At 44.3% G+C, this 16,577-nt stretch overlaps 1 protein-coding gene across 1 annotated transcript in view; it reads left to right on the top strand.

The window, feature by feature from the left end:
• Window positions 1–16,577, top strand: part of HMGA2 (high mobility group AT-hook 2) — a 117,981-nt gene that overhangs the window by 79,070 nt on the left and 22,334 nt on the right. Inside the window, exon 4 of the mRNA XM_075428409.1 lies at window positions 15,327–15,359. Within this exon, the coding sequence (XP_075284524.1) occupies window positions 15,327–15,359 (33 nt within the window). The remainder of the gene's footprint in view (window positions 1–15,326; window positions 15,360–16,577) is intronic.

The following is a 16,577-nucleotide window of genomic DNA, read 5'->3' as shown; positions in this document are numbered from 1 at the left end:
TAATTAATAGTATGGGTGTTATTAAATAAGTAACAATTAGCTGGGTGACAGGTTAACTGATACTTGTGTATTTCCAGCAAAGCAGACATACATTCACTCTAGCTTCTAACAGGGAGATCAGGAGAAAACATGCCTGTGTGTCTGTTAACTAGATTTTGCTTTGAAAAAAGGACAATCTGTGCTTGGTTACTGTCAGGTAAAAGTCACAATTTTGGTTCTGATTTCATGAAACGGAGATGAGCTGTTAGGTTTGCTGGTCTGCTCTTCGTGTAGTGTCACTTGCATCTCGTTTGAGTGAAAGCCATCTGATGTGATCTTATGTACATGATGCTGTTTCCTCAAGTGGATTCAAAACCACTAGCTACCTAGAGCAAAGACTGATAACTGTTGTTAAATTTCTTCTGAAAAGGCATTGCTACATATTCCTGTATTACAGATAACTTTATAGCTGGAAGACCTATACAATACCTTGCCTCACCCTGTAGAACTTCCAAGATTCATTTTCTTCCAGTGCCGCAGTCCTGCGCTCTCCTTGTGCAGTTATTCTCATGCTATCAACCCGGTCAATTTGAGCTGAGTTCACTTCTGTGAGGTTGTTCAAACAAATTTGAGATTTCTGGTTATGTGCATCTGGTCTTAGTGGGTTTTGTGTCAATGCTTTTAATTTTCCTTGATCATAATTTATTATTTAATTTCTCTGCAGCACATGTGCACCTGTTCCTGCTGTGTAAGGAAATGCTTGTGAAGAAGAAGCCATCTTGGCAGTATTTCTGCGAGACAGGCTAGCTCTCCCTTGTTAGACTAGTGACATCAGTATCTGACCGTTGATTCACAGATGTCAAAGCCAGATGGGACTGTGTGATAATCTGATGTGACCTCCCGTGCAGGATGGACCGTTGGAGTCCATCACAAGCGAAGGTCTGCTACAGATTTCGTAGGATTATGGCCAGAGGGGAATTCCTTCCAATGGGTGGCATTTGAATGCAGGTGACAAACTCTCATAATCTTTTGTGTCAGATTTTAAAAACGGGGACTGTGGGTCTAGACCGGTTCAAGGAAACCTGTATTCAGTAGTATTTTTGACATCGCCATATTCTGTGAGGTTGGAGCACCCGTTCTTCACGTGAGCGGATCAGCTGTGCAGCATCTAATGCAGGGACAGTAAATTTCCCTGATTCTCCGAATACTGTATGAACATCTTGTTGCCCAGAGTCTTTCTGCCTCACATGCTAGGTTCATCACTTGTTTCCCCAGAGCTGTGTGGTGCTGTGGGAAGACAGGAACAGAGCGAGTAGCTGGGTGAATATTTGCTGGGCAGCCTGGAAATGTCAGCTTTGGTGTTTTTTCTTGTCTCCAGTAGCACAGGATTTGATTCCTACTGGTCCCACTGCTGGCTGTGGTACGTAGTCCAGCCCGATACAGTTCATGAGCTATTGGAGGGCTACAGTCATCCGAATGCCTGGAGACACCTGCCATTAGGTCTAGCTCTTAGTTGACGGTAAGAATTACCCTAGAAGCAGCCAGGGCTTGTTGACAATTGTACGATGTTTTGTACCAGGCAGAACCTGTTCAGGGCAGGTAGGTTGCTGAACTGGATTTTAAGAATTAAGACTGATCAGAAATTTAACAGTCTTAAGGTGCAAGCCACCTTAGTGCATTAGCACTAAGTTCCTTTCTCCAGATGTATAAAACCAGATATGGACATATTTCCTAGTCTGAGATACGTAACGCACGACTGGGTTACAGTGTCCTGGCTGAGCTTTGGGAAGTATTAGTGACTACCCATGCACAGGCTGCTAGCCTGTCTGCATTGCTAAGTACTATTCCTTCACGTTAGTGAAATACGTGTAAAGTGATGCTGTATATCCTCACATCTGAAGTAGGTTCATACTTCTGTGTATTCTCTTATTGCTGTTGGTGACTTTTAAAATGCCTTTTAAGTCAATGATGTGTTTGTGTATTTAAATCATGCAGAATACAGTAGCTCACTAACACCACAATGGAAGTGTGTTTGGTTAGTAGCTGTTCATAGATGGAATACTCAGTGAGATTCACATTTTCGACAACAGAAGTCAAGTCGCGAGGTGGTCATGGGGCAAGTATTGCTGTTTTGAGAGTAGTGGGGTTGTGATCTGAGTTTCTGCAAATACGTCCAACACAAGCAGTGTCCTGTTCTCCTTGTAGACCAGTGCTGTGAAGGGAGTATGCATCTGTCCCCTGGGCTCTCGGATCATGTGGGCTAACTGGGAAACAAAATGAATACCTCCAAGAACACCTAGCTGCTATGCTGGGATGCACTTTTCTTTCTGATTGACTTAGGATGAGTGCCTCCGCATGGTACTCAAGAAGACTGTCGTTGGAGGTGATGTTTTTCAGATGAGATGTAAAATCAAGGCCCTGGCCACTAGTGGGCATTAGCATTCCCATGGCACTTCTCAAAAGAGTCAGGGTTTTGACCCCAGTGTCCTGGCCAAATTCTAGTGTGGATAATTACATCCTTCCTTTCCTGCCATGTACACTGGATTCGCTGTTCTTCACCTCATGTCCCAGCTGTATGTAACATTGTCCTGTGCTGTTAAAACAGCTTCCAGACCTCATGCCAGAAATGGCTGCATTTTGGTGCAGAGTGAAACAGATCCCTTTATAAGGTTCCCATGTCACTTCCAGTGTATAAACTACTTTGGGATCTGCAGAGATGAAAAGGATGTTCAGACATAAGGTGATGTATTTAAATATTGTGATTGGTTTTAGTTATCTGATAAATATTCTTAAGCTTTTCGTAAGGAAGTCCATGTTGAACTGAGGAATAAGACTGGTAAGACCAATCACACAGCACCACAAGTCTCACACAGGACATCTGGTAATGAGTTAGCTTTCTGTTTCTGGAGGAACACTGAGGGTTAAGAAAAACGTACTTTGGGGAAAAAAAAAATCCACCACAAGTGATACCGATGAGGAGATAGACAAACATGTTTGTCATGGTGGTGTCCAGGCACTTCCCAAGTTTTTTTGCTTAGAGTTTGCCCTTGTCTGCCATGTACCAATAGGACAGGTTCAGACTGGGATTAGTTCTGTAGTCTTCAGGAAGTAGATGTCCTTGTCTGTATGGTGTTACTGTGAGATGCTAATCAGTGAATGTATTACGCGTTTTGCTCGTAAAGAATCCATGCTTCATAGGCATCCCCAGCTCTTCCAGGAACGTAATTCCTGCACACTAAAGACTCCCTCAGGACATTGGCAGCCCTGTAGTTGGAATGTGGTATGGCTGAGACAGCCGGGCGAAAGCGCACTCCCAGGTATTACTGGCCAGTAAAGATTCAAAATTTTAAATGGACCTACTAACTTTTTCTAGGACAGGGCTGGTTAAACTAAAGCTCGTGGACTAGATCCTCCTTTCCAAAGTCATCAACCATGCAGAATTACTCTGCATCCTCTTTTCTGAAGGCCCTTATCCTGGGCAGAGGGCAACAACCTTCTTTCCACTGTGCTTTCTCTTCAAGGGTAATCCTGCTCTTCACCCATCTGATCTCATGTCTATTGGTTGGTCCAAGTACAGACATCATCTCGTCATGGGATGAGCATGAATGTGAAAGAAGTGTCTTCATATATTAAGTCGTGGTTGGAGTTGAGCATAGACACTTTGAGTCCCCGTAAGGGACCGTTCAACCAACCCCAGCCCAAAAGGTTGGGCTCCATCACACTTAGGAGTAAGGAGAGGGAGGAGACACCAACAGTGCTGAGCAAGGAGCCATATGGAGCTTACGTGATACTGAGGGGGTTCCCTCTGAGGTACAGAATGCTTATTAATAATAACCTGATGTGGAGATCTCACAGAAGTCTTGGCTTTCTTGTCAGTCAGGAACCTTTCTGGAACTGTGGTGATGCAGCTGGAAGATGCACGAAGTTAGAAGATGCACGAAGTTACCTGTTTTGGGTTTGCAAACAAGTTTACAGTTAGCAAAACATTGTCTTTTTATCTGAGAAAAAGAAGAAAAGAAAGAAAAAGAAAAAAACCCAGTATTTGCTAAGTAAAATGTAGCTAGACTGTATCACTTTCACAAGCTCTGTGTTTGCTTAACTATAAAAAAAATCTATATTCAGTAATAAAGGACAATTATACAGTGCCAAATGAGCAAAATAACCACAAATTGCCAAGGGCATGTGCCAGCAAGGGCAGACAGGAATTGAAGTGAAAAAACATGGCTGAAAAGACCACACATTTATTAACGTAAATGCATGTAAATTAGCCCCGAAGGCAGACATTCCTGGGAGGTGATGAAAGGCGAAGAGGCATGGGCAACTCCTTACCCCATCACTGTCTCCCACCCTATTGAAGTGCTTGTATAACAAACAGTGAATGTCCTGACTGTCCCGCTGCCAGCACCGTCTAACCACAAAGCTGAAGCAGACCTGCTTCTGCGCAGATTGCTGCGCTGAGAGGTGGCTGGAGTTCTTCTTTGGGAAGAGCACATGCTCCTGCGGATCCTGCTGTCGTCAGCGTCGAATGGCAGGTTGCGTCTCTGCTTGCAGGTAGGGGTGTTATCCTCCGCTCCCCAAGGCAAAGCCGTCGCAGGGCCTTCCTATTTCTGTCTTCGTTTTAAGGATCTGAGAAGATGAAACACTCCCATAAAGCCTACAAAATGCATCTGATCCTAAAATCTAAAAAACCCACCGGTACTTAAGAACAGTCTTTCTAACCAAACCTCCCAGCTGCTCTCTTTGAAAACACCACAAAATCCTCAAAATGTGTCAGTAATGCACACACTTTCAGGAGCATAAAAGAAGCCAAAAATATGACAACAATACTGCGTCAGTGGACAGAAAGAAATAGAAATAAGGTGTTTCTATGTGTTTCTTCTCAGTTCCTTGCGCATAACAGGCTACGCAGAGACCTAGTTCCCATTTGTGTGCAAGCAGGAAAGGTGGTTTGCATTTGGTCCACCTCTTCCCCACCATGTCTCCTTGCTGCTTTCATTCCTCTGTCTCATCTGTTTGGATCTTTCCCACTGTGCAACTCAACTAAAACTTCCCAGCACTATTCCCTACCAGGCAGAGGTTTCCAGAAGCTCCTAGGTGTACACAAGCTGCCCCAAGCTATACTGTTGTTTCCTCGCCCCTTCTCCAAATGCTGTCCTTCCTCTGGTGGTGGCCTTCTTGCTGACCTTAGGGTTTACCTGGGACAGCAATGGGCTAGCGGCAACCTCTGGTGTCTGTGGGGCTCGCCTCAAGGCGCACCCTCCTGCTCCCTGGCTCCCTTCTCAAGATAAAGACTTGCTTGAGGCTGGGCTGGGGAGTCACAGGCATGGAACATGGGTATGTTTAGGTGCCGGGGAGCAGCCTGCTGACCACCAGCAGAAGGACCTTGCTCCACACCATCAGTAGCTCCCATACCTGTTAATATCTAGAGTATCGAGGTGTCTTTGGCCACATTGCTGCCAATAATAAAATGATCTTACAGCTGCCGTTCAGCGATCCGGTGCTGATATAATACCTGATCTCACAGAGGCGGATTATGTTCAGCTGCACGTCAAGCTTCTGTCTAGCCGGTGTACCTAATTCCCAGAAAGGGTACGTCTCACTGTGCCAACTACAGCAGCATTTGGAGGCCAGCTATCCTGCTCCTTCATCCAGCAAGCTACTTTCACCTCTGCTGCCAGGACCACCTAGCCACAGATGCTACCGACTGGTATATTTTTGGCACGTCCCAAACCACATAGGTTCCAAGCACAATAAAATGTGACTAATTGGGAGATGGAAGCATTTACCTCTTTGGGCAGACTCTGCAACTGGTTTGAACCAAGGAGAGAATTTAGCCAAGGACAGGATTTAGCTTTGGTTTCTGCAGCATGAGAAATCAGGTTTTGTCACTTAAGCAACAGAAACAACAAAATATGGAAGGGTTATCAGAACTAAGAGTAAATACTGAGCAAACCTGTTCTCTGAAATGACCTGCATTTGGTAAAATGTTCCTAAGCCCTCCCTAGCAACTGTAACATTTAAAAGCAGGCAGCTTTCCAAGTGGTGGATGGAGCTCTGTGAGAGGGGAAACCACTTTAAGCTGTACCAGGGAGTGAGGCTGCAGTAGGGTGCTCCAGGCACTGCATTCTTGATGTGGTATCGGGTTGCAGTACTATTATGAAAAAAGCTGCAGGAGATTTGTGTGCATACCTAACACACATACCTTTGATGTTCACATTGTTAGAACCAAGCAACAAATAGGATCTTCAGGTCGGATGTAGCTTCCAAAAGGCTATTAAATAACTGTAGCTAGACAGTCAGGTAACTGTCCTGTAAAAATTACAGTCAAATTCTTCTCACCTGGACTGGGCTAAATTCAGAATCTGTCCACAGACATAAATAGAACAGCTCCAGAATTACACCAGGATTATCAAGAGCAGAATCTCTTTCTCCATCTTTCTCTTTCAGACCGAGGGAAGCATGTGTATGCAGACACTATTCGTATTTCTGCTGCTGTCGAGAGGCTTATGATAGGATAATGTAGACTCTGACTTTGGAATCTTTTAGTAAATGGGGGTTAAGATAGAAAATCGTTTTGCTGCCATCTTTTAAAATGCGTTACTGTGTCATGCAGATTTCACAATGATGCATATGATGAAATTTCTGTTAATGAGTGAACGGTAAAAGCACAGCAGAAATGCTATGCAATGTTTTTTTCTTGCTTTGCAAGGAGTGCCTACAAATCATGCCTTTGGATCGAATGAATGTAATTTCCATTTAAAATTAACAGTATGAACCAAGTTCAGTATTTAACATACCACGCACCAGAATGATCCCAAAATATATCAAGCCAGGAAGTGGATTGATTACTACAGCTCGCCATCAAGCCCCTGGTATATTTCAAGTACATGGAAAATGTATTTCTGTTTTAGACACTGACTTCTTTATGAAACTGTGCCAGTATGTCATCAGGCTCTGGTCGGACTCTGACAGACACTCTTAGGAGCATCAGTCTCCTGGAGGCAGTAATAATTATTGAATCTATTCTATAGACAGACAGCTATCAGACATCTGTATATCCCAGACGTACAAAAACATTCCCAGCCAACCATGTGGCTACCAATGAATCTGCTCAGACAAAGAAGTTGGAGAGAAGTGCCTCAGGCCAGTTCCTCAGCTGCAGAAAATCAGCCAGGGCTTCCTTGCGCTGTGTGCGTGAGGAGGAAAACCCTGCCCAGCCATCACAGGGCAATGGGAGGTCAGGGAGGCGATGGGCTGGGTGGGAAGGGGAAGCTCCTGCAGGAGTTTCGGGTCGGGCCTGGGGATGACCACATAAGCTTTGTACAAGATCCTGTGTACAAGGTGGTTTACGTCTCTGAGAGGGGAGAAATGGCTGTGCAAAAGAGGCTGCCTGGATCCCTTGTATCCTTACCCCAGTTTGTGCAAATGAGGATACAGATGGCTCTTCCTAGCAGGATCTGGAGTTGTGTCTCTCCTCAGTGAGCTGAACAGTACCTTGGCACAGCTGCAAGCACTGCCGTGCAGTTGTCTGTGCTGTGCAGTTGGAACCCTTCTCTCCTTCGCTGTCTTGTCCTCTGCCACCTAACATGGTGCCCAGGTGTGGGTAAGGAACTAGCACGGCCCATGAGCTCTTCCCTCTGGGCAGTGTGGAAGAGACGGCCCCATACAGGCGGAGGAGAGGTGGTATAGATGCAGACCAGGCTGTGGACCCCTACTGGATTGTTTTCTCTTGTAGGTGAAGTCTGCACCAGTGCCTGCTCTGATGCTCTCCTCATCTCGTCAAGATGTTCCTTGCTAAAACACCAAGTGCCGATTTCTGGAGGCAGCAGCACTTTTAGCATGCAGCTAAACTGAAGAAATATGCCATAGGCTGCCACTGTGACATACCTAAGGGATGAGATTGAGACTCCTTGGCTTGAATCACTGCCTTCAGGGTGGCTTGAACGGCTGTCTTCCCTGGGTAGGGAAGGTGCCCAAGGGCTGAGGGAAGTGAATACTGTATTTTCACTGGTACTGTCCTTCAGGGGCTCTTGTGAAGAAGTGCGGCTGCGGGCTGTGGTGTGGCCATTGCAGCAGCACTCTGGTGTAGACGTGGGGCAGGGGACAGAGCTGCCTCCTGTCGCTGCTGGGACACTGCTGTGGTCCCAGGGCTGCCCAGCGGAGCTGTTGAGCCCTTGTTTCGCATTGCTGCCACTTCAGTTCTTCTTCCATCCCTGCCTCTAGGCTTGAGCCTGTTGTTGGCAGAAGCTTTCATAGGCCTGGAAATGAGTTTGATTTTTCTTATCGAAGTCTACATGGTGGAAAATGGGCTGTGCATGGTTTCCAGGCTCTCAGTGACACAGGGACGCTGTTACTGAATGAATTAAGTCTTTGTGACCTTAAGAGGAGGAGAATCAACATGGGAGGCCAGAAAGACAAATGTTACCTGGCAATAGTTACATTTGAGCAAAACCACTGAAGTTCAGAGTTCGCTTTCCAAACAGGAGCAGATTTTGCAGCAGGTTGTCTGGTTTGGGACTTTAGTGCCCTGTTCACTCTGTAATTTCACTGGAGACCAATGCAAAGATCAGGGGGATTCAGGAGCTCCTGACAGTCAGGTCCAGAGATGAGTCCAGCGGTGACTGCAGCCCTGATCAGCCCCATCATCAGTGGTACTGCCAGGTATGGCCTCTGCAGCAGGAACGGCCCCTGTTTTTCAGTCCGTACGGCGGGATGTGCCTGGGGGAGAAGAGAGGGAAGACTCTAAAACAAAAGTTAGAACCGGATGGTAATATGATACGGTGCTTTTCACCTCTAGGTCATCAATTCAAATCTAACCTGCTTAGTAGTGACCAAAAATCATTTCCACATGCACCAAGAGAAATGCATGGTGAACACAGGCATTGCTGTATCCGAACAGACAAGATAGTCTGGAGGTAAACGGTTGCACAATAGTTGTTTGTCTAGAGAAGTCCGCAAGGTATAAAGTTAAGTAGTTTCTGATCGGTTTATATCCCTGAATCATGAGGGCTTGGTTTTTTTGCTAACAACTTATCATTTCTGGCTGCTAAAATGTAGGGTTTTTTCCCTTATGCTATAACTAAGAATAACTGGAACCTCCCCTTTGTCTTTCTCAATAGTCTGTCTGTGTAGGGAGTTATAAATAGACAGACATATATGACGTTTGCCAGACAAAAGAGCCAGCTCATATTTCCGTAGGTGCATATCAAGAAAACCTCAGTGCTGAGCTGTGTACTGGAATTATTCTGAAAGGTAGAAATTGCTTCTTAATATTTTACCAGAAAAATGCACAGAGTGCTGAACTAAACCTGAGCAAAATGCATCAGAAAAATATACGAAATTCATGATGGAGGATAATGAAGTAACAGGGGAACCCAGCAGAGCAGCGGTGACTGTTAAGAAGAGCAGTCAACAACACCAGATCCTCCTGCTGCCAAACTGTATTAATTTTAGCTAAGTAAGGCAATTTAAACTTTGTTCATAGTATTTAACCACAGATACAAGACCCATTAAATGAGTATTTCATAAGCCGTACTACCCTAAATATTTTATGGAAATGTAACCAGTACTGGCTGAAACATTATAAAAATTAAAAGCATCTACCAAGAGCACTGAAGTAACAGCTACTGTGCTTTGAATTTTGATTATATCCTTGATAAACTCAGTGGGGTATTGTTGTGCTTGAACTAACAATTCAGCTAGTGGATGAAGAAAAACTGATTTTTCCGTTCATGTTCTGACCATTAAATTTGTACTTACCAAGATCTGTAATGGTGGGAAGTCTACCTCTGTGAGGAAGGTTGGGTTAAAGCAACTGAAAAATAATGGGCTATATGAGTGTAAAAGAAAACGGAATTTGATTTCTAATATATTTTTTTCACAGCTTTTATACTTTCAGAACATATAACCATTGCAGATGTAGTAGAAGTAGCTTTCTGTATACAAAACATATGAAATCCTAACCCTGCTGAAGTCAGTTGTTGGATTTCCATTTGATATATACATACCTGACTGGATATACGTGCCAGTGCCTGAATTTCCAGGCTACCAGAAGAGTCATTTGAAGTAGTGTGTTTTGAATTTGCCTATTAAAACATACAATTTTGTTGCCAGTCAAATAACTATTAAAAGTCACTTTGTGTACTTGGAAAACTCTGATGCTCTCTGCTCTCCTCCACAAGTGGAACAGAAGTACTATTTACTTTGTCATCAGCTAAAGTTACTGGTGCGGCTCCTGAGATGTTGCAGGGTTTTCCAGCAGCAGTAAGGGGAGGTCAGTTTAATAAGCTAATAAATATTTTTTGAATGACCTGACTTTGTATTTGGTATTAAAATCTCAGAGGAGTGCCAAGTAGGACAGAAAATAAAGAATAAAAGTTCCACAGATTTTGCCAGAATTCTCCACAGATTACTATTAGCTTCATTTATGAGACTGCACAGAGGACTGTGAAATCTCCTTTGAACTCTAAGGGCCAGATGGTTTTGCTGTTAGATCCTAATGACCCACAGCAGTGTGCGTACACAGACACCACGGTTGCCAGTTGACCGCAAACATGCAATGGAGGCAGGAGAATTCATGACCTGTGATTCCAAAACACAAGCCAGTCCTGCTTGGGTGGAGATTGCATCCCCCCTTGCTGTTACTGGGGTAAAAAAGCATTTCTGCTACCCCCTCAGAGGGAAGATCGTTTCTAAAGCAAGCCATGAGCATACCTGGACCCAGAGGAAGGAATGGCAGGCACACCGTCGCGTGCAGTCCAGCATGGATCTCTGCAGACGGTCCTGAAGCTGGAAGCAGGTTTTGCCCCGAGGCAGGGGCTCTCTTGCAGTCTGTGTGGGCCCCTAGAGGGAGAAAGGCTGGACTCAAACCAATTAAAGCCATAGGGCAGAACAGTAGTTACTCTGCTGTCATATGGAACTGCTTGGAAGACATGATTTATTTTGGATTATATTGGTTTCAACTGGTATAATATGAACTTCCTGATTTTTCGAGGATGTGTAGACAAAAAGACTAAATATGGTTTTACTCATCTTTTAATTTAAAACTACAAGTGTTTGGGTGACCTATGAAATTATTTTAATGATCTCTGCACAACACTGAGCTGTCAGCACTATAAATGTCATCCTAACTGGGTATTAGTTTCCATCATGGTCATTTAGTCTCACCAGCAGAGCTACCTCCATGTCTTGTCTATGTCAAGCTGTGGGAATAAAACAGAGAGTCACTGTTGCCAAGAAGCATCAGTCAAACATCTTCATAACACTTTGGTTTGAAGAGGAAGACACGAACACAAAATCTAGAAGCACTGTGAGTGTGCAGCTTGCCCTTGGAGCTTCGGGCACAGCAGTTGGGATGATTTGCATTCAAACCAGTGCTTTTATCGCTGATCATTAAAAATGTGTTCCAGCATTACTCATACTAGTTGACACAGACTTACCCTTGTCCTTCCTTGTTTTTATAATGCTATGAGAATTCACAGGGTAAGAAGTACTCCAGTGAATCAGAAGTGTGACAAACTGAATTTGATACAACTTTTGACCAGTGGTACAAGATGAATATGGACTCAACACATGAGGCTGCTCTTTTGTTCTTGTAGAGAAGGCAAAGAAATTGTTTGACCAGTGACTATATAGGCTGTAAGGATGCACCTAAGATACTGACAAAGAGTAAAGTAATAGAACTTGGAAATAAAATAAAATGAGAGATGTGGTGACAGAGGAGGAGTGGAAGAAGTGTTTTGTGGAAGAGAAACAGTTGAGCTTTGAACATCCAAACCTTACAGCAAAGATAAAGCCACCAAAAATCTTGTGTACTTTCCTCTTCAGGTGGTTTATCTTTTTTCTGTTCAAAGTTAGGAATCTTATCCTGAAGTTTTAAATTATTATCTTTTGCCGTAGCTCACATACTTAATAGTTTAAACACAGCAAAAGAAATTCTGCTGTATTTTGGATTTGTTCTTGTATTGTAGACATTTAAATGGCATGGTCAGAGGGTTTTTCCAACACTTATCACTTGTTCTTTCTGTCTCATAGAGATTTAAGAAAGCTACTCTAAGGTTGACTTGTACTTGCATACAATGTAAAAAAACCTGAACTTTGCTTTCAAGTCTATGGGATTTCAGCTGATACACATTCAGTGTACAATAGCTGGTTTTTGAACTTCGGATAAAAATGAAACATGGAAGTCCCAAGTGGCATGAAGCTCCACTTATATACGATCACTGACTTAATTGAGAGAACCTCTGGCAGAGCACAGGGTCTGCCATCTCACTCTGCATGCTCCTGGGGGGATACATAATAGTTCAGAGCTCTCATGTCTTGCGTACAACTTTATTTTACTCCAAAGCACCTCTTTAAAGTCTCTTGTCTTGGCTTTTTTATGGTTCCAGTCTTTTCCATAACCAAGACAGATTCTCTTTCTTTCCAGCTAGTTGAACATGCAGTTGCAACACTCTTTTGAATCAGAAGTGTCTCCTTTGAAGCTCTGAAAAGATCTCTTAACTCAGTGAACACAAAGCTTAGTGAGTCGAGGCGTTTCTGTCTGTAGCAAAAAGTTTCCGAAGGCTTCACATCCACAACAGTTGAAGAAATGAAAGGGGGTGCTTGGGAAATCGCTCATTATTCCCGTATGCCTGTAGACCTCTTCTGGGCTGGGGTGACCTAAGTGAGCGGACACTGCAGTCTTCTCAGGACTGGACCTTGCTTGATTTATCCAGCCTGCATTTGTCCGAATAGCTCTCCCACGCAGCCAGGCTGAAGCAGGGAAGGCCATGTCCCTGAAAACCAGCACTTCCAGTGATTCAGCTGCCCCAAGCTGGAGCCCTCAGCCTGGCACAAGTGGCCCCAGCTCCCGGTGTGTCAGCGGAGTGTGCTGTTAATACCAGCTGCTTTTGGGCTTTCGTAGCTGTGCTTTTTCCGTTTAAGGGAGAAAGCAAAACACACGCTGAACTCCAGATCCCAAATTCCAGTGGAAACCTAGCCAGCAGTAAGCAAGTACTGCCAGGGAGCTCTCGACAAGAAGCACTACGATAGCAAAGGTCTTGAATGACTGACTAAGATTCTTGACAACCTCGGTCAGTATCAGAGACAGTTTCCAACTGGGCAAAGTACAATATTTTCCCTCTGCTTTTTATGAATGGCTGGATAGGATTGTGCCAGAGTCAGAGTCCCCTGCGAAAGCCATTCATAAAAATAACAACAAAACAAAACGAACACACACAAAAAACTTTGTAGGTCCAGTCCAGAGCCACTGGGTGCCAGAGGCTGGGAAAACACGCTGGCAGCTTGAGCCCCAGCTATCACTGAAAGTATTCAAGGGGCTTTTTGGTGGTCTGAAAAGTATGAAGTGCTGTGTAGAAGGGCAGCTGGTAGAATTACTGTGACACATACTAGGCAGAAAGCCAGAGCTGGCCGTGTTTCAGACATTGTCTTTCCTCTAATTGAAGTGTCAGGACCTAATTCATGGAAAATTTGGTGAGTTGGCAGCTCTTTCAGAAGATTTCATTGAGCTACAGTGTGTGAGAGTCACATGAATGCAGAGTGCATGGCCAAAATTATATGGGGATATCTGAGCAGGAGAAAACAGTCAGCCTCGAAGAATGTCTGCAGATTTCATGTGGTTTTGGAGTAAACATGTGTACAGGTGTAATCAGCAGGCAAAAAAAGAAAATAAAGCAGAAAAGCACTAGTAGCAGATTACTGAAGAGCTGAAGAGTTCTGTAATTACGAGGGATTACTTTGAAACAAATAATTCCTTTGTTCAAGGGCAGCAAAGGTCTATTAATGAGTTCAGGGCTTGCAGTCCACCTGGAGAAGGCATCAATAAAATGTGTGCCTTGGTAATAGCTTCTCCATTGCAAGGGAATTTAATGGAAAAGAAAAGGGTCCAGCCTGAAGTTTAAAGATGGACCCGGTCATCACATAATTTTTTTTCTCATATTTATTTGAGAGCAGAACTTGGAGCCTGAGGCAGAGGTATAAAAATATAACAGCAGTAGGATTCCACTGACTTAAAAAAAGACCGAAAATAAACAAAGCATCTCTTGTTAAAAAGGGGTGCTGTGGTGGGCAGTCTGAATTTAATCAGTTACATTTAATTTCCATTTTCATTGATCCTTCCCACTGAAATATTGCTCTGAAACGCCAGTTACACTAAACTGTTTATTCAGAAATATTCTGGTTATTTCCTACTACACTGTCATGAAAATTAGGTTTTTGGCCATGTAGAGGGACAGCTTGTTGGCTTCTGCCCAAGCAAGGCACTGAAATCACAGCTGGGATTAGGATCAGTCAGGAAGGAAGGGCAGGAGGAAATACACTTTGAAAACAGAAAGTCCTGGGGGCAGGGGAGGCAGCAGCTTTGCCCCACTGAAATAAGAAAAGCCCTTTTGTGCTCTCTGTGTCAGGATTTTATCCTTTATCTGTGGTCTTATTGTTCCATGCTGCTCCTAACACCCACAAGAGTTGTTACATCACCTGGGGTGTGGTGGTGGTGTGTTTTAAGTGCGCCTGCATTAGTTTCTTAATTGGTACTCCTCCTTCTCCCCGGGATGGGGATGAAGGGCACTGGCACCTTGATGGGTTTCCTGACTTGCATGGGGTTTCCCGTTCCTGGGTGGGAGCAGTCAGGAGGGAGATCTGCTGAGGAGCCCGTGGCTGTGCCACCAGGTCCTGTGTAGGCAGACAGACACGGCCTCCAGTTGTCCCTGCCACGCACCCAACCAGCCTGGTGATGGGCATCTCTGAAATCATGTCAGCAGGCTCACGAGGATCGACACAGCATTACCTTCATTCAGCTGGAGCTCCCAAACCAGAACTTCCCAGGGCTGGAGCCGCTCCCTGTCCAAGCCTCCTGGCTTCTGCAGGGATGGCTTTGGTCCAGTGGGAAGCACTGGCTCAGCAATGGTGGTGTATCCCTCACCTCTCTGCCTGGGCTATGCTTCTGCTCATGGCCAGGATGGAGGGCTTCCCCATAGCAGGACATTCCACTTGTGGCAGAAGGAGTGTGGAAAGAGAATGTACAGCAGCAATGGAGACAGCAAAATCTAGTTACAAAATTAGGCCAGACGTAACATGCTACATGAGAATTCACCTTGGTTTTAATTATACAAACAGCATATTCCTCTGCATCCACAGCAATCTGAACTACTTCAGAGCAAGGTCACACAGATAAGTGTAGGAAAGGTTGGTTGTGAGAGCTGGGTGTGTTCATCGCTCCATTTCTGAATGTGGGCTTTGCCTGCATGTTGTTTCTATTGCTGAAAACATTTTTCTCAGCATCCGTGAAATCACTGTTAAGTGACCTCAGTGAAGTTTGTTTCTCACCGTGCTCTTGTTCTTCTTTTCAGCCTCAACAAGTGGTTCAAAAGAAGCCTGCTCAGGTAAGAAAAGCTATTTTAAATTCTTTGAACTACTTTCAAAGAAATAATTCTACAGTATTTAAATTTGTCTCCTTTACTGCAAAGAATGAAGGGAAATACATCAGTCATATGAGCTGGGGGACAGCTGTTGGCTTGCTCGGCACAGCCACCAGAACAATTCACGCAGTGGCCCTAGGGAATGAGAGGAGGAAGCAGTGAATGGTGCTTGCTCAGGAATGTCCTCTTTCTGCAGCAGCCACCTTGCGATGATAATGCAGGCACACACACACGGTACAAGCCCAGTGTGTGATAGGTGTCTGTGTGTGTCCTGAACGTGGGTAACTGGGGACTGCTTACAGCAAGGAGGGTGCACAGGTATAAAACCCTTCTCCCCACTGGTCTAAAGGAGTCTTTAAATCCACGGAAGAAAGTAGGCTGAACTTAGCGGCTAGACTGAATCCGTCATAAAGACTAACACATTTGAACTTCTCTGATGGATGGTGTTATTCTTCTTTAATACCTTGGCCAAATGTGTAAGCTAGAGTGTCATGAAACTGGTCAAACACTGCATTTATGATCGCCTCCATGTTCTTTCCCCAGCCCACCCCATGCTAAAAAAAACCAAGCACCCTAACACTGGCAGTGTTAGACATATAGACCAACATGGAAAGCCTGTGGGCATGGGAGCAGGCCCATCCCTGCCTGGCAGAGTCCGTGGACTTGCTGCTGTACCTTGGTAAATATGGATGATTGCTGAGTCAAGAGCATAAAGGGTCCCTTGCTTTTCGGGAAAGAGGTCTGCTTTCAGAAGGGAGTAATACTTTTGGTTTTCCACCTTATTGTTTTAATATGTTACTGTACAGTGTACATTATCGTAGTGTCTGCTGTAATCTGAATTAGGAGCCGTTGCGTAAGAAACAGAAAACATCCTAGCTAGGAGCTGAAGGGTTAAAATGATGTAACTCCCAAAAGCATGTGCAGGAATCGGGTTTCTACAAAAGATACCAATACAGTCACAGCAATGATGAATCCATGGCACTGGCAATAATATTAATGTTTCAATGGTGGATAAAACCTACAGGATGAATGTAGTAGTATTTTCAAGTGAGGTAAGTTTTGCAGGGAGAGGTAATGTCTTTCGTTAGGCCAGCTTATGCAAGAAACACAACATCAGTCCCCAAGGACTTACCATCTATAACTTTCTAACTACACCATACAATTCAAAACACACAAAGTTGT

This window comes from Opisthocomus hoazin, chromosome 8, assembly GCF_030867145.1.
Source record: "Opisthocomus hoazin isolate bOpiHoa1 chromosome 8, bOpiHoa1.hap1, whole genome shotgun sequence".
Lineage (NCBI taxonomy): Eukaryota > Metazoa > Chordata > Aves > Opisthocomiformes > Opisthocomidae > Opisthocomus > Opisthocomus hoazin.
This window is presented reverse-complemented; position numbering and strand designations above follow the sequence as displayed.